The following is a 22,347-nucleotide window of genomic DNA, read 5'->3' on the forward strand; positions in this document are numbered from 1 at the left end:
GCCTCAGCCTCCCAAGTAGCTAGGATTTGCAGGCATGTGCCACCACACCCAGCTAATTTTGAGATGGAGTCTCACTCTTGTCCCCCAGGCTGGAGTGCAGTGGCGCACTCTCGGCTCACTGCAACCTCTGTGGCCCAGGTTCAAGTGATTCTCCTGCCTCAGCCTCTCGAGTACCTGGGATTACAGGAGCCTGCCACTGCACCGGGCTAATTTTTTGTATTTTTAGTAGAGACAGGGTTTCACCGTGTTAACCAGGATGGTCTCAATCTCCTGACCTTGTGATCCACCCGCCTCAGCCTCCCAAAGTGCTGGGATTACAGGCATGAGCCACCATGCCTGGCCCCAATTTTTGTATTTTTTAGTAGAGATAGGGTTGTGTCATGTTGGCCAGGCTGGTCTCGAACTCCTGACCTCATGATCCACCTGTCTCAGCCTCCCGAAGTGCTGGGATTACAGGCATGAGCCACTGTGCCTGGCCCTAATTTTTGTATTTTTAGTAGAGATAGGGCTTTACCATGTTGGCCAGGCTGGTCTTGAACTCCTGACCTCAGGTGATCCACCTGCCTCTGCCTCCCAAAGTGCTGGGATTACAGGCATAATCCACTGCACCCGGATGATGAAAACTTTAAAGCACTAGTGAGATATCACTTCACATCTGCTAGGATGGCTATTATCAAAAAGACAAGAGGTAACAAGTGCTGGTAAAGACAGAGAGAAAAGGGAACCTTTGTACACTGTTGGTGGAAATGTAAATTAGTACAGCCATTATGGAAAACAGCATGGAAGTTCCTTAAAAAAATTAAAAATAGAACTACTGTATGATCCAACAATCCCACTACTAGGTACATATCCAAAGGAAATGAAATCAGTATCTGTAAAGATGTCTGTACTCCCATATTAACTGCAGCATTATTCACATTAGCCAAGATCTGGTAACAACCTAAGTGTCAACAGATAAATCAATAAAGAAAACATGACATGTGTGTACACATATACAACATAACACTATTCAGCTATAAGAAAGAAAGAAATCGGCCGGGCGCGGTGGCTCAAGCCTGTAATCCCAGCACTTTGGGAGGCCGAGACGGGCGGATCACGAGGTCAGGAGATCGAGACCATCCTGGCTAACCCGGTGAAACCTCGTCTCCACTAAAAAAATACAAAAAACTAGCTGGGCGAGATGGCGGGCGCCTGTAGTCCCAGCTACTGGGGAGGCTGAGGCAGGAGAATGGCGTAAACCCGGGAGGTGGAGCTTGCAGTGAGCTGAGATCCGGCCACTGCACTCCAGCCTGGGCCACAGAGCCAGACTCCGTCTCAAAAAAAAAAAAAAAAAAGAAAGAAAGAAAGAAATCTTGCCACCTTTTTTTTTTTTTTTTTTTTTTTTTCAGACAGTCTCTGTCACCCAGACTGGAGTGCAGTGGTGTGATCTCAGCTCACTGCAACCTCCACTTCCCGGTTTCAAGCAATTCTCCTGTCTCAGCCTCCCAAGTAGCCAGGATTACAGGCACATGCCACCATGCACGGCTAATTTTTGTATTTTTTAGTAGAGATGGGGTTTCGCCATGTTGGCCAGGCTGGTCTCAAACTTGTGACCTCAGGTGATCTGACCACCTCAACCTCCGAAAGTGCTGGGATTACAGGCATGAGCCATTGTGTCAGGCCAAAATTCTGCCACTTGGGACAATACAAATGAACCTGGATGAACATCTTGCTAAGTGAAATAAGCCAGACAGAGAAAGACAAATACAGTATCCTATGATCTCACTTATATGCAGAATCTAAAAAAAGTTTAATTCACAAAAGCAGAGAGTAGAATGGTGGCTGCAAAGTACAGAAGAAAATGGGGAGAAATTGGTTAAAGGGTTTTTTTAAACAAGCACTAATGAGGATCTGAAAAGGAAACTTTATAGAAAGGCATCTCATATCTTTGAAAGACTCAAGATAACAAATCTCCCAAATCAATCTATAATTTTAAGATAATCACCACAAAAACACTAATAGAATACTTTTGGAAACTAGATAAGCTTATCCTGAAATTAAAGTGCTCTCTCTCTATATATATATATACACACACACATACACATACACATATACATGTATATATATATACACACACATATATAATTAGACAAGCAAGTTGTGAAAAAGAGTAATAGAAAAGCAGGGAGAAGGTAGCCCTTCCAGATATTAAGAGATTATTATAGGGTCACATTTTAAAAGTGTATACATTTAACTACAAAAAAGAAAAATAAAAAGTATACACTTTTGAATATACTTGCAATTTTCCACAATAAAAGTAAAAAACAAAAACAACCAGTGTAGTTTCAATTCATATTCAAAGAAATCAATGGTACAAAAATAGAATGGAAAGTCCAGAGACACAAATACATATGAGAATATGATTTTTAAAATCCTATTTCAGTTAATGGGAAAAATAAAGACTATTCGATAAACAGTGTTAGAATGACTGGGTAAACATTTGGAAAACAAACAAAAACAAACATTGGTTTTAAATCTTTCACCAAAATTCTTTTAAATATGAGAAAATTTCTAAGAAAAAGATAAAATTCAGAAGCCATAAAAGATTGGTTTTAAAAAGTCAGATTTTCTACAAGGCAAAAATAATTATCATAGGACAAACTAGGAAAAAAAAAATTGCAAGTCTTATAACAGGCCAGTTTACTAATATATAAAGAGTTCCTACAAATCAATGCAGAAAAGGCCAACAATTTAAAATGGGCAAAAACAGGCAGGGCACAATGGCTCATGCCTGTAATTCCAACACTTTGGGAGGCCAAGGCGGGTGGACTGCTTGAGGCCAGGAGTTTCCGACCAGCCTAGCCAACATGGCAAAACCCCATCTCTACTAAATACACAAAAATTAGCGGGGTGTGGTGGCGCATGCCTGTAAATTCCAGCTACTTGGGAGGCTGAGAGGCAAGAATCACTTGATTCCGGGAGGCAGAGGTTACAGTGAGCCGAGATCGTGCCACTGCACTCTAGCCTGGGTGACCAAGTGAAAATCTGTCTTAAAAATAAATAAATAGATAAAATTAAAAAAATAGGCCGGGCGCGGTGGCTCAAGCCTGTAATCCCAGCACTTTGGGAGGCCGAGACGGGTGGATCACGAGGTCAGGAGATTGAGACCATCCTGGCTAACACAGTGAAACCCCGTCTCTACTAAAAAATACAAAAAACTAGCCGGGCGAGGTGGCAGGCGCCTGTAGTCCCAGCTACTCGGGAGGCTGAGGCAGGAGAATGGCCTAAATCTGGGAGGCGGAGCTTGCAGTTAGCCAAGATCTGGCCACTGCACTCCAGCCTGGGCGACAGAGCGAGACTCCGCCTCAAAAATAAAATAAAATAAAATAAAATGGGCAAAAACAAAAAAATGAATAGCCATTCCACATAAAAGGAACTATAAGTATGTATGAAAAGGTGCTCAACAATATTCACAATAAAAGGTGTAAATTAAACTACACAGAAACCTTTTAAGAAAATCTAACAGACTGGCAAAGACAAAAAAACTTAGCAATATATTATGTTTGGTCATGGTATTCAGAAATAGACATTCTTAAATATTGTAGGTAGGATTATAAATTGGTGCAACCCTATATTGAGGGCAGTATAATATAACACCTTTAGAATTCCAGGTGCATATAGGCTTTAACCCAGGAAAGCCAGAAATTTATCCTCTAGCTATCTAGTCATCTTTTGGTATATACATGGGAAATTGGTTCCAGGACCTCCTGGGAATACTAAAATCTGTGGATGCTCAAGACCCTTACATAAAATGGTAGAGTATTTGCATACAAACTATGCACACTCTCCTGTATACTTTAAATCATCTCTAGATTACTCAATACAATCTAAGTGCTATGCAAATAGTTGTTACGCTGTATTGTTTAGGGAATAATGACAAGAAAAAAGTCTATACATGTTCAGTACAGTTGCAATTTTTTCTCCCAAATACTTTTGATCTGCAGTTGGTTGAATCAAGGATGCAGAACACCCAGATACAGAGGGCTAACTGTACTGTAAAAGTGCAAAATAATGCACATACAACGTTATTCAATACAGCATTATTCGTAATAGTAAATGACTGCAAACAACACATGCCCATCAGTAAGAAACCAGTTAAATGAATTATAGTACATCCATACAATGGAATTCTCTGTAGCTACTTTTATTTATTTTTTAATCTCTTTTGTTTTTATTTTTTGAGACAGCATCTTGCTCTGTCACCCAGGCTGGATTGTATTTTTAGTAGAGATGGGGTTTCGCCATGTTGCCTATGGCTGGTCTCGAACTCCTGAGCTCAAGTGATCCGCCTGCCTTGGCCTCCCAAAGTGCTGAGATTACAGGCGTGAGCCAATGCACCTGGCCTGTTGCTACTTTTAAAAAGACAAATGAAGAAAGACTGAAGCTATATATACTGATAATGAGTCAAGATCTAAAAGCAGAACAGTGTGCATAGTGTATATAATATGTGCGTAGCATTGTTTTTAAACGGGGGGATATTTTTATTTGCATTTATTTACATCTCTGCATATAAAAGAAACTAATAACATTTGTTGCCTTCAGGGAGGGAAAATGCATAGTTAAGGGTTGAAAGGTAGACTATTGTTTTAAAAGAAATGTTTCATTTTTGAATAATTTTACATTTATAGCAAAGTTTCAATGACAGTATGGAATTCCTGTATAGCCGTCACTCGGTTTCTCTTAATGTTAACATCTTACATGGCACACATTTGTGAAACTATGTACAAATGTCAAAACTAAGAGATTAGGTTAGCACTGATACACACTATTAACCAAACTCTAGGCTTTATTCAGATTTCACTAGTTACTCCACTAATGCCGAATTTCTGTTCCAGGATCCAATTAAGAATACCAAATTGTATTAGTCATCTAGAATTCTTAGTCTCTCCTGGTCTGCGAAAGTTTCTTAGTCTTTCCTTGTTTTTCGTGACCTTTTTAAAGAAGTACTTTATAGAAGATTCCCCAATTTGCGTTTGTTTGGTGTTTCCCTCATGTTTAGACTGGGGTTATGGGTTTTAAAGAAGAATATCACAGAGGTGAAGTACCCTTCTCATCATATCGTATCATATCATATCATATCATATCAGGGATATAAGATAGTAACATGGCTTCGCCATCACTGGCAATGTTAATGTTGATCACTTGGTTAAGGTACGTCTGCCAAGTCTCTGCACTATACAGTTACTATTTTTCTCTTTCTGGTACTCTTTTATTTATAAGGTATTCATTAAGTCCAGCTCATATTCAATGGGGAGGGGAAGATTAAACTCTACCTGCTGGAGGGAGGAGTATCTACCTGTATCATTTAGATTTTTTTTTTTTTTTTTGAGGTAGGGTCTGGCTCTGTACAGTAGTACAATCATGTCTCACTGGAGCCTTGACCTCCTGGGCTCAAGTGATCCTCCCGTCTCAGTCTCCCGAGTAGCTGGGACTACAGGCATGCACCACACCACCGTGCCTGCCTAATTTTTGTATTTTTTTTTGTAAAGACAGGGTTTTGCCATGTTGCCCAGGCTGGTCTCAAATTCCTGGGCTCAAGCAATCCACCTGCCTTAACCTCTCAAAGTGCCGGGATTACAGATGTGAGCCACTGCACCTGGCCTTTAAATGCAATTTTAGCAGCACAATAGTAACTCACATAGATTGAATAGAAGCATCTTAGAATGTATTTTCAAGGGAGAAACAGGGTAAAAGGCTAACAATCTTCATAAAGCTTTCGTTCACATTGAACACTTATAGCTAAATAAAGTGTGACAACCAGAGAATTACTTCCAGAGCCTGTTCTGGGTTCCTAATCCACCTACCTCTAAATGCAGAACCTTAACTAGTCAGTTTGTGCCAACGCTGGAAAAAGTGAAAGAGAACTTTTAAGAAATCCTAAACTTCCAGTTCTCCTAAAGTCTGTGGTCTTACAGCAACAGTTATGAGCTGAGTTGGACAGAGACTTACTCTAGCACTACAGTAAGAAGTCGTCCAGTAAGATTGAGGAAAATGAGAGCTCTAGTTAGGACTTATAGCTCGTGACTGGCACCAATTTAGACATCAGGCACTCTTAGCCCACTTGTGCCAGGATGTGGAAGGCCCAGCTGCTGCCCCAGCTACTGAGAAAGAACCAAGGGAAAAAATGAGCAGACTGTAAGGGTGGGGGAAGGGGTAGCAGCCAGACTAACAGGCCAAACAAACCAAGTTGGGTTCTACACCCAATTCCTTAATGGCAACCCTTACATAAACTGAAACACCTATTTCTGGGTTAGGAATCATAAAAGGGCATTGCAACATTTGGGAAGGTAGAAAAGGGTACTTTCTTGGAACCCCCTGGCTGTATACAGTACAGAAAACTCTGCTGAAACAACCCATCTAAAAACTAATTTCAAAAATGGGCACAGAAGGAGTTAGCAATTGTACAGACGAAGCCATAGGGGACTAACAACTGTTAATAGCAAAGGATATCAATGAACTGAATCATTTTTCTTCAGCATACCATCAAAACCCTCCATGGATGCCAGACCAGGGTCTATCTTTGGATCCAAGGCTCTAAGACAAGAAGTGCCAAATAAGGCCCATTCAGTACCTTCTATTTTTTCATTAAAAAAAAAAAATTGAAGTAAAGGCCGGGTGCGGTGGCTCACGCCTATAATCCCAGCACTCTGGGAGGCCGAGGTGGGCAGATCATGAGGTCAGGAGACCGAGACCATCCTGGCTAACACGGTGAAACCCCATATCTACTAAAAATACGAAAACATTAGTTGGGCGTGGGGGCGGGCGCCTGTGGTCCCAGCTACTCACGAGGCTGAGGCAGGAGAATGGTGTGAACCCGGGTGGCGGAGCTCGCAGTGAGCTGAGATCGCACCACTGCACTCCAGCCTGGGTGACACGGCGAGACTCTGTCTCAAGAAAAAAAAAAAATTAAGGTAAAATTTACACACATTGAATTGCACAGATATTAAGTGTACAGTTTTATACGTTTTTTTGTGTTTTTTTTTGAGACAGTGTCTTGCACTATCGCCCAGGCTGAAGTGCAGTGGCGCCATCTCGGCTCACTGCAAGCTCCGCCTCCCGGGTTCACGCCATTCTCCTGCCTTAGCCTCCCGAGTAGCCGGGACTACAGGCGCCCGCCACCACGCCCGGCTAATTTTTTGTACTTTTTAGTAGAGACGGGGTTTCACCGTATTAGCCAGGATGGTCTCGATCTCCTGACCTTGTGATCCGCCCGCCTCGACCTCCCAGAGTGCTGGGATTACAGACGTGAGCCACCGCTTCCAGCCGTTTATAAGTTTTTAATAAAAGTATACACCCAAATAACCAAGGTCCCAATCAAGATACAGAACATTTCCATCATCAGAGAAAGTTCCATTATGCCCTATATTAAGTTAGTTCCTACTTTCATAGGTTGCCTCAAGTTTTATAATTGAAAAATGCTGGCCGGGCACGGTGACTCACGCCTGTAATCCCAGCACTTTGGGAGGCCGAGGCGGACATATCACCAGGTCAGGAGTTCGAGACCAGTCTGGCCAATATGGTGAAACCCCATCTCTATTAAAAATACAAAAATTAGCTGGGCGTAGTGGCTTCAGCCTGCAGTCCCAGCTACTCAGGAGACTGAGGCAGAAGAATTGCTTGAACCTGGGAGGCAGGGGTTGCAGTGAGCTAAAATCACACCACTGCACTCCAGCCTGGGCAACAGAGTGAGACTCTGTCTCAAAAAAAAAAAAAAAGAAAAAGAAAAAGGAGAAAAATGCTTCTTCGGAATTCTGCATACATTAATATGAAAATGGCTGCATTATAATTATAAATAGCCATTTGCATGTGATTCCTTGAATCCCAGTATGTGGGTGAACTCTCCTGGCAAAGCCCTTTAGTCTTCATATCTTTCACAAAATTCTTGAATCAATACAGCACAAACATAAAAGTGAGTATAAGGCTGGGCATGGTGGCTCACGCCTGTAATCCTAGCACTTTGGGAGCCTGAGGTGGGCGGATCACCTCAGGTCAGGTTCAAGACCAGCCTGGCCAACGTGGCGAAAGCCTATCTCTACTAATACAAAAACTAGCCAGGCATGGTGGTGCATGCCTGTAATCCCAGCTACTCTGAAGGTTGAGGCAGGAGAATCACTTGAACTTGGGAGGCACAGGTTGCAATGAGCTGAGATCACGCCATTGCACTCCAGCCTGGGTTACAGAGTGAAACTCTGCCTCAAAAAAAAAAAAAAAAAAAAAAAAGTGAGTATAAAAGTAGGAAAAAAATAGAGAAAAATGAGGTAATAAAGCTATTACAAGACAGTAAAGAAGAGTAAGGAAAATGGTGGCCAGGTGTGGTGGCTCACACTTGTAATCCCTGCACTTTGAGAGGCCAAGGCAGGTGGATTACTTGAGGTTAAGAGTTTTGAGACCAGCCTGGCCAACATGATGAAACCCTGTCTCTACTAAAAAAAAAAAAAAAGAAAAATTAGCTGGCCGTGGTGGCATGGGCCTGTAATCCTAGCTGCTTGGGAGGCTGAGGCAGGATGAGGCAGGAGAGTCATTTGAATCCGGGAGGTGAAGGTTGCAGTGAGCCAAGATCGCGCCACTGCACTCCAGCCTGGGCAACAGAGCAAGACTCCGTCTTCAAAAAAAAAAGAAAAAAGCCATGTTTGTTTTCAGTCAACATTTACTGAATATTATAAATAGGATACCATGTTAGGGCTTAAGATAGAAATATGGGCAGCGAGTTTTGGGGAAGTTCACAGTCTGTTGCAGCAGAATGACAAACCATTCATTCATTCATTCATTTTTGAGACAGTCTCGTTCTGTCCCCCAGGCTGGAGTACAGTGGTGCCATCTTTGGCTCAATGCAACTTCTGCCTCCAGGGTTCAAGTGATCCTCCCACCTCAGCCTCCCAAGTGGCTGTGACTACAGGCACACCATCATGCTGGGCTGATTTTTAAAGATTTTTGTAGAGACAAGGTCTCACTATACTGTACAGACTAGTCTCAAATTCTTGGGCCCAAGCAATCCTCCCACCTTGGCCTCCCAAAATGCTGGGATTACAGGCATGAACCAGCATGCCTAGCCCAGAAAGACATTTAAAACAATCGCAGTTGGCCGAGGCTGGAGGATCGCTTGAGGTCAGGAGTTGGAGACCACCTTGGGCAACAAAACAAGGCCGTGTTCTCTACAAAAAAAATCAGCCAGGTGTGGTGGCATGGGCCTGTAGTCTCCGCTACTCTGGAAGCTGAGGCCAGAGGATCACTTGAGCCCAGAGTTCTTCAAGGTCGCACTGCACTCCAGCTGGGGCAAGAGTGGACCCTGCTTCTAAAATAAATAAACAAACAATCACAGTGTAACAAGTTCTGTGTTACCATAGTGATATAAACAGAGATTGGGTTAGCATGAGAAAGAAGTAAAATTCCTAGGTTTATGGACCATAGGCCACTAACTTTAAGTGATTAATTCTTTTAATGTTGCAAATTCTCCAAAATTAAAAATAACCAGGCTTGGCATGGTGGCTCACACCTATAATCCTAGCACTTTGGGAGGCCAAGGCAGGCAGATCACCTGAGGTTAGGAGTTTTGAGACCTGCCTGACCAACATGGAGAAACCCCATCTCTACTAAAAATACAAAATTAGCCAGGCGTGGTGGCGTATGCCTGTGATCCCAGCTACTTGGGAGACTGAGGCAGGAGAATCACTTGAACCCGGGAGACGGAGGTTACGGTTAGCAGAGATCACACCATTGCACTCCAGCCTGGGCAACAAGAGCGAAACTCCGTCTCAAACAAACGAACGAACAAACAAACAAACAAACAAACACACCCAGAATACCTGGAAATACTATTAATTAGGCACTTGGACTCCTGGGATGAAGAAAGCTAACACAGAGTTAATTTTCCTAAGGGTATTTTCGCTGGCATTAAGGAAAAAATCAGTGTACGTTCATTTCCCTTCATAGGAGGATCTAAGATTTTCCAACATGTTCAAGATTTGTTTTCTAAAAATGGACCTACTAGCACCTCCTAACTACCCACGCTTTCCTTAGCAAGGTACCAGTTTGTGTGGGGGCACTGGGAAGTCAAAGGAGTATTTATGTGATCATTGACACAGAATGCACAAACAGATCTTTGTCTGATGGATTTGAAGCCTCTTGAGAATCTGGACTAGCAGCCAAAGGGAAGTGAGGGGAAGCGGGTAGTGTGGGAGGATGAGAAGGAGCAGGAGAGAGAAAAATCCCAATTGGGACTAGGTTCCAATCAAGCTCTCAAAATGCCCTTTCTGCTGATAATGGCCTCAGATATTTCACTAAACTATATTTTACTGTTCTTTAACACTTTATAAGAAATAGTGGTCTTCTTAGGGAATCACAGGCATGGAAAAACATAATACAATAAAGACCGAAATGAAGGAAAATCCAAGTAACTAAAAGGAAAAAAATTATATCCATCACTTGCAAATTCAACATGTTCAAAAATCACATTCTCCAAAAATCAGCTCTTGTCCCAACCTCCAATTTTGGACAAAGTATTTCTTTTCCTCATCCTCTGGTTCAAAACCTTGGGGTCTTTCTAGAGTCCTCTCTCTCCTTTAAGCCCTATAACAACTAGTTAGAACTCAAATTCCACAGATTCTTCCTTCAACATCTCTCACTGCATTCACTCAAGTAGTTTTTATTGTGTACCTACTGATGAGGAGATTCTGGTGGTACAACTGGGAGGGCAGTATGTGGAGATGTATACAGCAGCAGCTACTAAACTAGTCCACTAAATACATGAGTGGTTGAGAAATAAGTGCATACTACAAAGATTCTGAAGTATGAGATGCTGTCTGGCTGGGTTAATCAGGAAACACTTGGGCAGGGGTAGAGAACTCAAGCTGGGCTTTGACTCTCAGGTCTAACTTCGATTACACAGAGCTAGTGGAGGGAACTGGGAAGGAAAGCATTCAGGAACTATGAATAAAAGTGGCTGCCTGGAATTAAATGTCCAGGGAGCAGTGAGAAAAAAAGGCTGGGGTCAGGTAGTGGCAGGCTTTGAAGGCTTGCCCAAGAGGCCTTTAACCCTTAGGCTGCCAGGTCATTTCCCTCCCATCGCCTGCACCTTGTTTACAGCTGACACTTTCACCAGGAACCCAGGTACAAAACAAAGGTGGCAGCAGCTGCTTTTGTGATCAAAGGGTGTTCCTTCTGCAGTTAAATTTGTAGGCTGCTACTCTGAGTGACTGAACAGGAAGCTAGTTGGTCCCTTTAGCACTAACAAAGCTTGATTTAGGCTGAAGGATTAGAAAGCACATCTTATTTCTATAAACGCTTCAACACTCTGTTATCCTTCAACAACCCTAACTAGGGCTGTGATCTAAGACTGACAATATTAACTTAATCCTTGTCAAATTCGTTTTCATTTTATGGCTCCCCTACTTAAGGATCTACAATAACTCTTAGCACATATAATAGGTCATTCAAATCCCTCTGCCTGGAATCCAAAGTTATGCAGAATCCAACCCCACCAAACCTTTTCAACTTTTATCTGTTACTGTTCCTCTGTATCAACTTTCTTTTCTTTTCTTTTTTTGAGACGGAAGTCTTGCTCTGTCGCCCAGGCTGGAGTGCAGGGGCGCGATTTCTGCTCACTGCAGCCTCCACCTCCCAGGCTCAAGCGATTCTCCAGCCTCAGCCTCCTGAGTAGCTGGGATTACAGGCATGCACCACCACGCCTGGCTAATTTTTGCATTTTTGGTAGAGACGGGGTTTCACCATGTTGGCCAGGCTGGTCTCAAACTCCTGGGCTCAAGCGACCTGCCTACTTTGGCCTCTCGAAGTGTTGGCATTACAGGCATGAGCCACCGTGCCCAGTACCAACTTTCTTAAGAGGGCTAAATTACAACAGGGTTAGTGTTACAGTCTTAGATCAGCTGAGTTGAATTCAAACTAAACAACAGTTTAGACCATTTTTTTCGGAAAGAAACAAAAATATAAATTTTGCAAAAACGTTTGTAAGAATTGAGCAGTCCCAGTGGCTCATGCCTGTGATTCCAGCACTTCGGGAGGCTGAGATGGGAGGATGGCTTCAGTCCTGGAGTTAGAGACCAAGCTATGCAACATGGTGAAACCTTGTCACTATAATACAAAAATTAGCCGAGCGCAGTGGCACAAGCCCTGTTGTCCCAGCTACTCTGGGAGGCTGAGGCAGGAGGATTGCTTGAGCACAGGTCGAGGATACAGTGAGCCATGATTTCACCACTGCACTCCAGCCTGGCAGACAGAGCGGGACCTCGTCTCAAAAAAAAAAAAAAAAAAAAAAAAAAAAAGGGAAGAATTTAGAAGTCCTTATTCAAGATAAGACATTCAAGATATTTTTTCAAAATATGTTTTGAATCCAAAAAATCAGTAATTATTGTTTTCATATTGCATAAATGTGAAAGACTCATCACAAATGACACTGATATAGTAATGTTCTGTATCTTGGTAGGGGGTTGGATTGTATAGGTATATGCATTAGTCAAAATCAGTGAATGTACACTTAAAGATTTATATATTTCATTGAATATAAATTTTACACCAAAATAAACCATCAACAAACTCTAGTCAATGATATCCATGCCAAAGTATTTAAAGGAAAGTGTACAGGTATCTGCAATTTAAATAGATGGATAGCTGTATGATAAAGCAAGTAATATTAAAATGTTAATGGTAGGACAGATCCTAAGTGATGTATTCCTTATAAAATTCTTTATACTTGGCTGGTATTTGAAAATTTTCATAATAAAACATGAGGGAAAACGACATTATTAAGACACTGTACTTGTAAATTGTAAACACTGATAACACACTACATTTCATAAAATTGTAAGATGTTAAGTTTGGTGGCAGCACCAGGTATTTGCTCCTTGATGCTTCCAAATTACCCTGCACATCCCTCTTATAGAATAGTTGCCTCTCCCAGCATACTATAAGTTCCCGGTGGGCACAGATCTAACCTAATTTGTATTTATATTCCTTAGGCTTTGCATCATGTTAGGGGAATAATATGTGTTCAACAATAGTGGCATGACTGAATCAAAGTGGAATACTGCTAATGAACAATGTATTTTATTTCTAGCAGATTCACTATTCTTTTCTTACACATTCTAAAGGTTAATACGCTCAATTTGCAAGAGAAATGTGTCCTTACTTCTCTCCAACCATGCGAAATTTCCAAAATTTTTTAAACTACCCATTAGATAATTTTATATTGTTACTTAAACCCAAGATCTGAAGCCTTCCTAACATTCAATAACTTTTTAGTAGATTTTTTTTTCCTAGAAGAGCAAAGTCTCAGAACTCCACGGAAGCCTGGAAATTGTTTTATTCTAATTTTAGATAAGCTGTCTGAACTAAGATATCTCTGAACTTGTCAAAAGCAGGAAAGTGGGGGTCTGGGAAGAAGATAAAAACAAACGCCACATAAAACGTCATGGAGCAAACTAATCAAGAACTTTGGCAAGAAACGGAGAGAAAGTCTTAAGGAGGACACCCCGAACATCTCCAGCTCTTCCTGGCCCGACTCCTCGCCTCCTCTTAATTCCAGCCAGTCAGAGCGCGGGGCCATCCGCCACTCCCAGGATGCCACGCGACGGGAGCGGACGCTGCGAGGATGCACCTCCACACGTCAACCTCCCACAAACAGCGTGGCTTCGTGGCGTGAGCACCCGGTTCGGACGTGAACGACTGGGTCCGAGTCCCAGCTCCCCCTCCTGCCTGGTCTGCAGCCCTGCGCAAGTCCTCTTCCCCTCGCTGAGCCTCAGTTTCCTCATCTGTAAAATGTAATAATTCCCTATAATTGGCTATAGGGAGATGAAAAGTGTAAATGGTTTTAAGGAAGACACAGGCAACTCTCCAACTTGTTACAGCTCTGAAGCTCGCGGTCCTCACTAACCAGCCTTGAGACCAATCTCTCAAAGTCACCCGCTCCTCCTTTCCCGCCCGGCGCCTGTACCGAGGCCGCTCCCTCCTGTTGGCCCCCATGCGGAAGGCGCGCGGCGCCGTCTGCCGTACCTGCAGCCACCTGGTCAGCGGGACCCTCTTGTTGACCCATGACAAAGTCGTGCACGAGGCCCCATAGGGCGCCCGTAGGCGCCGCCGCCTCCAGAGCCGCGGCGGCGGCCATGACGCGAACAAGAGACCGTGGGAGGGGATATGGGCGGTGGCAAGAGACGAGCCTCTCCGCGCATGCGCCTCCCGAGGCAATCGCGGGGAGAAGGCCAAGGGGGCGGGGCGCACCGGGTCACGTGCCTACCGGCTTCTAGCCAGGCAGTTCCAGGGAGGGGCGGGGCCTGGAATGGGGCGGCGGCACCGAGAGGGAAGGCGGCTGCTGGGCACGCAGCCGGAGGCCATTGAGGGCGAATAATTCCCGGCCCGGCTCCCCGGGAGACGGGCGGCGGGGCGGGCACCTGGCTGGGTGGGGAGAGGGGCGGTACGCACCACGGGGGAAGCCAATGAGAAAATCAGGCCCAGCCCGAGGGGGCGGTGCTGTCGGTCACATGCGCACCTGGGGCGGGTGGTGGCGGCGGCTCGGGCACCGCAAGCCGGCGGTAGGGAGCGGGGCCGGCCTGGGGCGGGGTTAGGCAGGTGAGTGACAGGCTCCAGGGGGCCGGCCCCTGCCTGGAGCCCCGAGCGACCGGGAGTAGCTGCAGCGGTGCCCGCCCCCTCTCTCCGCCTCTCCAGCGGAGCTGGTCTCCGGCCGGGCACCGTCGCGGGCCCCCCTGGCCCGGCCACCTGGGACTGTGCTAGGGAGTCTGCCACCTCCCTCTCTCCCCTGGCCCGCAAAGTTTTGGCGGAGCCAGCGCCGGGGCTGAGCGCGCCCCCGGGGGGAGATCGGGGAGCGCCAGATGCCGGGCGGCCGGAGCCGTTGACCCGGGACGCCGCCGTCCGGGGCAGGAGCGCGGAGCAGCCGACCACCTCGCCGCCTCCGGTGCATGGGGACTGGCTGAGGAGCCAGCATGGGCAACTGCGTGGGGAGACAGCGGCGGGAGAGGCCGGCAGCCCCGGGACACCCCCGCAAGCGAGCAGGTAACGACGGGGAAGGGAGCAGGGCCTCGGGCACCCCGCCAGTTGTCCCCCTCCTCGCCCGAGCTCTGGGCTTACCGATAGACTCCCCACTGGTGCTGGCGCTTGGGTTTCCCCGATAGCCTGCTCCGCAACCAGACGGGGCCGCTCCCCAGCACCGGGCGAGCTGAGTTGGGGCAACTGCGAGCACTGAGCCGGCTGCGCGACCAACTCTCTCCAACTGGGAAGCTCCTGGTGGGGGTGGGGGCAGGAAATGTTTGCAGACCGCAGCGGGGCCGACGGATTGGGGGGAGGGCCCGGGGCGAGGGCGCCGCTGGCCTGGCAGCTCCGGCCGGGGTCGGACACCGGCCCGTCGGGGCACGGCGCAGGCAGCCAGGCGTCCCCAGAACTCGGAGCGAGCGGGGCGAGAACAGTCGCTCCTTCCAAAGACTGTGTCATTATCGGGCTGCAGATCGTGTCTGCCGGAATCCGACTTGCAAAGCAGCGCAGGACTCTGGGAAAGAAATCTTTATTTTTCCCGCAGGGGTTTTTAGAGCCTCTCGGTCGTCTGGGAGTCTATAAAAGATGGGGTGCGGGGTGAGAGTCACCCTCGGAATTGTTGGGATCCTTCCTAGCTGTGGGAGTGAGATCGCTCGCTGGTGATTCTCGAGGCCCGGGCAACGCTTTCTCACTTTCATGGTACACCCCGCCTGCCCTGGCATTTCGCCCCGGAAAGAGGTCTGTCGGTCATTTTTCTGGGTCTTACACTCACTTCCTTCTTTGAGGGTGTTGCAAGGACCTGCTGGGAATAAAATCGTAGACTTGAGAGCTCAAAGGGACCTTCAAAACTTATCTGGATTCCAGATGGACCTTTGTCCTCCTCTCCATGTCAAAGCCCAGATCCCAAGAGGTTGAGCACCTTGTCCAAAGTCACACAGCTAGTTAGGAGCACAGCTGGGGCTAGAACTCAGCCTCCTCTCCCACCCCGTTGCCACATATCCCCTTATGTAAGAGGAGCCACAGGCAGAGTTGTTAATGAAGTGGAAACTCTAGTTGGAGTTTCCTGTCTCCCTTGACACCGAAGGTGTGTTGCTTGGGTTGCGGAAACTGGGAAGGAAGATGAGGGAATCAGGGGAAGCAGGGAAGGATGTCTGTGTGGTGGACAGGATGACTTGTGGAGGAAGAAATGTGTTTTTATGGGAAGGATGGAGTAAAACTTATTGAAATTCTTTTGTCTGAAGGTAACTCTGCCCATTCTTCTGACTGAGGAGAGATGACTCAAAACCAAGGACTGGCTTGCTTTCATTCATTCATTTGTTCAACAAATATGTGTTCAGTCCCCATAATTGATTTAGCAGCATTTTTTGCTGTTGACAACTCTCTCCCACCAGACATTCTCCCCCTTCCTTTCTTGGCATCAGACTGTCTTGGTTTTCCATTCTAAACACCCCTTTCCACCATCACCTTCTAGGTGGGGGGCGCACTGGTGCCTCAGTTTGACATTCTGTTTTTTCTTTCATTACACTCCCTCCCAGAGAAATCTTGTTCAGTCTCACAACTCTTTGTCCATTGGGAAGACCCCTATGCTTAATCTTCAGCTCTTCTCTCTTGAACCCCAGAACCCCATCTCTAGATGGCCACTGGACACTGCGATATAGATATTCCCAGATTTGACACTTCCAAAATCAGGCTCTGTATTGTTCCCTGTCCAGCAGCTTTCCTTCTTTACTCATGTTCTTCCAGCTGCCTAACTTTAGGCTGTGAAGAGCTCTCTCTCTCGTGACTTTCTCTGCTTCCTTGTCACCTGCCTCGCACCCAGCCAGTCACTGGGGTCTGCTGGCTCTTCCTTACGCAGGTCTTGCGAACCTGTCCCTTGCCACCCCGCTTCATACCCTTCTCACCTCAAGTCAACCCTTGTCTCAGGCTGAAGTGAGGTACCCCCCAAAGGCAACTTCATCTTCAGTCATTATCCAGTCCTACACACAGTTGTCCCCTCAGAAGACATTTGCTAAAATAACTTCTTCCAGATTTTATAGTTCTGTGTTCAAAATATTTCTGTACTTGGCCAGGCATGGTGGCTCACATCTGTAATCCAGCACTTTGGGAGGCCAAGGCAGGCAGATCACCTGAGGTCAGGAGTTGGAGACCAGCCTGGCCAACATGGCAAAACCCTGTCTCTACTAAAAATATAAAAATTAGCCAGACGTAGTGGCAGGCGCCAGTAATCCCAGCTGCTCGGGAGGCTGAGGCAGGGAGAATTGCTTGAACCGGAAGGCAGAGGTTGTAGTGAGCCCAGATTGCGCCACTGCACTCCAGCCTGGGTGACAGAGCAAGACTCCATCTCAAAAAAACCCAAAACAACAACAACAACAACAACAAAAAACACCTTTCTGCACTTTCCCACTCCTACAAGTACTTTAACTGTCAAGGCCGTTCCTTTTAAGTCCTAATTTCTCTCCCTTCTCTGACATTAAGACCACCGGTGTTTGCTCGTGCCATTTCCTTCTTATTGAGAGTGTTTCATCCCTTGGGTTCACTTCAAGTGCCGTGTCTTGTTTGAAGCACCTTGCCCAACAAGTCTGCCATTTCCCCCTCCCTCTGCACCCCACCACACATACCCGGTGGAAGTGATTGCTCCTTCTGAGAACTCCTGCAGACACATTATCTATGCCACTTACTTAACAATTATGTACTCCGTATTATTAGTTGTGTCTTTGATGTTTACAGTCTTTTATCAGCAACTACATTGCAAGCCTCGAAGACCTGGGTTCTGTCTTATCCTTGTGTATATGTCTCACTCATATAGTCACACGCACACACATTCAGCACTTAACACTATGAGTTGTACAGAGGTAGCACTCAGTATTTGTTGATTTTAGAAAGCTAACTCAACTTCATCCTACCATCTGCATTTTTCATATATCTGCATTTTTTTTTTACCTGCTAGTTTATCATTGCTTTAGTTCTGTGTGTCCTACTATGAATAGCTTTATTCATAAAGTCCAAAGCCAAGGGGAACTCTGTAGATGACAAATTTGGTACAAGGGAAGGAATCCTTCTTAACTCCATAGTGCACCTGGCATTCCTGTAACATCTGTGGCTTTTCCTTTGACAAGGACATAGTTTTATGTTATAAGACTAATGCCTGAAACTCCCCCAGTGCCACTGTAACTCTTACCTTTCTTTGGCACTAATGTAATGGGAAGAAAGCCTCAACAGGGAGCTAGGACCTGAGTTCTAGTCCTGGGCCTATAACTCAGTGACCCTGGCCAAGTCATCAAGCCTTTCTGGGTCACTTTTTCAATATTCAGAAAGAGGGAGGGTTATACAAGATCATTAGAGCTGTTTTATCATCTTCACAAAGGCAGATGTTTAAAGCTAGAAAGTTATTGAGGTGAAATCTTTATGCCTTGTAATGTCACCCTTTGTCCTTAGTTTGTCTTCTTAGTCACTTGGTAGGTAAAGCAGAGACACAATATTCTCTGGTCAGGGATTCTTGCCTTAGGAAGAAGGGTGATGTCCTCTCGTCTCATCAAATTTTGTGATTATCACTCATATATATATATATATATATATATATATTTTTTTTTTTTTTTTTTTTTTTTTTTTTGAGTGATAGGGTCTTGTTCTCTCACCCAGGCTGGAGTATGGTGGTGCAGTTATAGCTCCCTGCAGCCGTTAACTCCTGAGCTTGAGTGATCCTCTCCCCTCAGTCTCCCCAGTAGCTAGGTCTACAGGTGTGCACCACCATGCCCAGCTAACTTTTTATTTTTTTGTAGAGATGGGGTCTTGCTATGTGGCCCAAGCTGGTCTCAAACTCCTGGCCTCAAGTAATCTTCTTACCTTGGCTTCCCAAAGTGCCGGGATTACTGGTGTGAGCCACTGCACCCAGCCTTGAAAATTTTTTTTGGATTGTTACTCTTCATGCATCCCCAGTAGGTCTGTGTTCCTCTCCTTCAGGTGCTGGGTGGTTCTTGTGTGCTTCAGAGAATACTTGGGGATTTACTCCTTTGGTGGGGGATCTTGCCACCCCATACTTATACACTAGGTAGATAAATATCTCTGCCCATGAATTGGGTGAAGCAGCCTCTCCCCCAGCCACTCCAGGGAGAGGTAGAGGTGGTAGAACAGGCAAATCTCTTGCCCAGCTCCACCCTTTGAGAATGTGGCAGGGCTGAAACCCAAATATCTGACTCTGTGATGTGCCAGGCGTATCCACTTACATTCTGGAATCTCAAGCTTGGGGTGGACAGACACAGGGCCCTGTTTGGGGCTGGTTGGGCTTGGCACTGTGGTTGCGAGAGAGTCTGCTTCTTGTGTGGGCTGTGTGGCTATTCTTGAGAGAGTAATTGGGCAACTTCTCCATTTGCTCAGTAAATATTTACTGAGTGCCAAGCACCCTGCTGGCTGTGAACAGACATGGTCCTTGGCCACATGGAGCTTACAGTCTTGCAGGGGGCAGACAGTAAACACATAGTCATGCAAATTACACATGATCATACATAGAATTATGTAGTATTATATGTGCTGGTGACTCCTCCCACATTTATAATTTCAGCCCATTCTCTCCAACTTCAACCTTGGATATTCTGCTGCCTGCTCACCACATTTGCTGTCTAAAAGCCTTCTCAATTTAACATGTCCACAACAGAATGAACCCCTATCCCATCCCTGTACCTCCCAAAGTCTTTCCCATCCCAGTTCATGATGATTTCATACTTCCAGTTGCTGAGGCCCCTAAAATTCTAGTCGTCCCTGACTTCTCCCTTTCGCTCACACCTCACATCCATTTAATCAATAAATCCTGTTGGCTTTGCCTTAAATATGTCCTGAACCTGACTCTGACCATCTCCACCACTTTCACCCTGGTCTAAGCTACCACTGGCCTATGAACTGACCTTCCTGCTTCCTCCCTTGTCTCCCGACAGACTTATTTCCATCCCAGCAGCCAGCGTGATGCTCTAAACTGTAAGTCAGATTTCATTACTCCTTTGCTCTAAGCCTTCTTATGACACCCCATCTCATTCAAGAGTCCTTATGTTGGTCTGCAAGATATGATATGATTTTCACCTGCTTACCTTTCTTAAGCCATCTCATGCTCTCCATTGCCTTGTTCAACCCCCTGATATCTGAATGGGTCCCTCTCTCTCCTTGTCCCAGTCTCCTATTTAAGGAGTCAAACCCTCCCAGGCCATTTCATTTAAAATGATCCCCTTCCCTCTACCACCTGCTCTCAGCATTATCTACCTCCTTTTCCTGTTTTATTTTGCTCCATTGCCTGTGTCATCCTCTGACTTTGGCTGTCTCCCCTTGCTTCATGTGGTCAGATATTTTTATTTGTTCACTCTGTGATACCAAGAGCAGTGCCTGGTAAATATTTGTTGGATAAAACTAGAGTTGGGAAAGTCTATAGAAAAGCATAAATGAACACATCTGATTGATCTTCTACCTTAGATGGGTGTCAAGGCAGGTATCTTAATGAAGGGACTTAAACTGCAACCTCAGAGTGGTGGTCTTTCTCTGGGACTGGCTTCTCTCTTGCCCCAGGCTTGGGTAAGTTCTCAGATACCTGGGATATATATGATTCCTGTGGTATGCGAGCCTCTTGCTGGGAGATACCAGGGCTGAAGCAGGAGGGCAAAGTGAAGCTCACTATTGGGGTCCTAACCAGGCAGTAGCACCTTCTTGGCATTTTATGTGTGCACCTATGTCAGAGTGGACCCCCTCTCCCAGGCACACATGATGTTTGTAGTCCTTAGCTGGCAGGGCGGGGATAGGGTGGCCTAATAGACTACAAGTCAGGAAGTCAGGTGATGTGGATTCCAGGCCTCTCTTACCCATCAACTTGCTGGAGAATTTTTAGAATCATAGAATTTTGGAGCTGAAAAGGAACCTAAAGATTTCTATAATCTCTTTTTTCTTGCCCAGCTATTAGAAAGAGAACAAAGGTATGTCTATCCCCTGCCTAGTTCACAGAAACATGGTGCAACCTACATAAAAACTGCATGGGCTCCTTTAAGTTGTGAGTGTGCAGAGGTCAAGATATTGTAGGGAAGTGGTCGAGGTCAAGTGTATTCAAAAGAGACGAGGTCTAGTCTCTGCCACTTTCTGGAGTGGTAATCTTGGGCAGGTCATTTGTTTCTTGCTCAGTTGATCCTCCATTTTAAAAAGATAATATTTCCAGTTTACTTCAGAGAGATACTGTGGAGATAAAATAAGCTAATGGTGGTTTTAAAATTACTTTCATGGCTATACAGTGTGCTCAGATATGAGGTTGCAACCCAGAGTTTCATCTGGCATTGATGGAAAATGAAGCCTGGGGTCTCTGTTCCTTCCTAGTTGTTTGTGTGACTTTGGACAAGCCTCTTTGAGCCTCAGTTTCCCCATTTGTGCAGTGGAGTGACTGCCACCCTGCTCACCTCTCAGAGAGGTTGTAAGATTAAAGCGAGACCCTGGATAAAAAGAGACTTTGTGAACTTGGAAAGTTTCTATTATTCCAAGCTCCCAGGATTTTTACACACAAAAGCCATAGCCAGTGATTTTTCCAACTTACTCATTGAAGCTTACTCTTTTTAAGGAGCAAAACTATAAAAGAAATGTTTAAAAACTATTTTTGGATGGAAATCTTTCTGAAATGAATGATATGCTTCTGAACAAAATATTAACATACAGCTCGGAAAGAACCTCCGGTTTGGGACTAGGGGTTGTTGAGTTCATACCGGTATGTACAGGGCGCCTGCTTGGTGAGAGTGGGACCACAAAAGGTTCCTTCTCTCAAAAGTGTTACCTCCCAAAGAGGAGAGCTGGGGTGAGGGAGGGAACTAGTGGTAGGCAGAGGGAGATTGCTGGGGGAGGGCCCATTCTGGGATTGCCCTGCCTCAAGGTTCCATGTAGCAACACTGGCGCTGCAGGAAGGCTCTTAAATCCTGTTCAAGGCTCTGAGTGGGAAGAGCCAGTCCTACCCGATCAGTTACTGTGCTTATAATAGTGTGAGGCCACCGGGCTTGTGAGACTCTAGAGCAGTGGGCCCCAAACTACGTGGTTCCCAGCTGTTGTGCTTTGGGGGTTCATGTTTCTACCTACAATCATTGCTCTGTCTTCTGCTTGGTAGACAGTAGTCACTTCTCTTTTTTTCTTTACTTTTTTTTTTTTTTAAGTGTGGTTACCTAGATATGATGTAAAATTTACTTGTAACAGCAAATTTTTCAGTCTATAGTTTTGTAGCATGAGTACATTGTTTGTACTTACTGTTGTACAACCATCACCAGTACCCATCTCCAGAACTTTTTCATTTTACCCAACTGAAACTCTTTA

At 45.4% G+C, this 22,347-nt stretch overlaps 2 protein-coding genes across 9 annotated transcripts in view; one reads left to right on the top strand and one right to left on the bottom strand.

Annotated features, from left to right (window-relative positions):
- MMS19 (MMS19 homolog, cytosolic iron-sulfur assembly component) overlaps positions 1 to 15,157 on the bottom strand; it is a 41,429-nt gene extending 26,272 nt beyond the window's left edge. For 3 of the 7 annotated variants that reach the window (XM_038009402.2, XM_007963736.3, XM_007963734.3), the window contains exon 1: positions 14,044 to 14,198. Coding sequence is in view for 2 of the 7 variants with exons in the window: in XM_007963736.3 (XP_007961927.3) it covers positions 14,044 to 14,155 (112 nt within the window). In the remaining 5 variants the exon portion in view is untranslated. Of the gene's footprint in view, positions 1 to 6,825; positions 6,850 to 14,043; positions 14,199 to 15,132 lie in introns of those variants that run through there. The other 4 variants (XM_007963738.3, XM_007963737.3, XM_073019227.1 and 1 more) reach the window with 2 other exon arrangements.
- Positions 14,317 to 22,347, top strand: part of UBTD1 (ubiquitin domain containing 1) — a 64,073-nt gene continuing 56,042 nt past the window's right edge. Inside the window, exons 1-2 of one of the 2 annotated variants that reach the window (XM_038009404.2) lie at positions 14,483 to 15,057; positions 19,962 to 20,001. Coding sequence is in view for 1 of the 2 variants with exons in the window: in XM_007963733.3 (XP_007961924.2) it covers positions 14,988 to 15,057 (70 nt within the window). In the remaining variant the exon portion in view is untranslated. Of the gene's footprint in view, positions 15,058 to 19,961; positions 20,002 to 22,347 lie in introns of both variants that reach the window. The other variant, XM_007963733.3, reaches the window with a different exon arrangement.

Source organism: Chlorocebus sabaeus, chromosome 9, assembly GCF_047675955.1.
Source record: "Chlorocebus sabaeus isolate Y175 chromosome 9, mChlSab1.0.hap1, whole genome shotgun sequence".
NCBI classification, from domain to species: domain Eukaryota; kingdom Metazoa; phylum Chordata; class Mammalia; order Primates; family Cercopithecidae; genus Chlorocebus; species Chlorocebus sabaeus.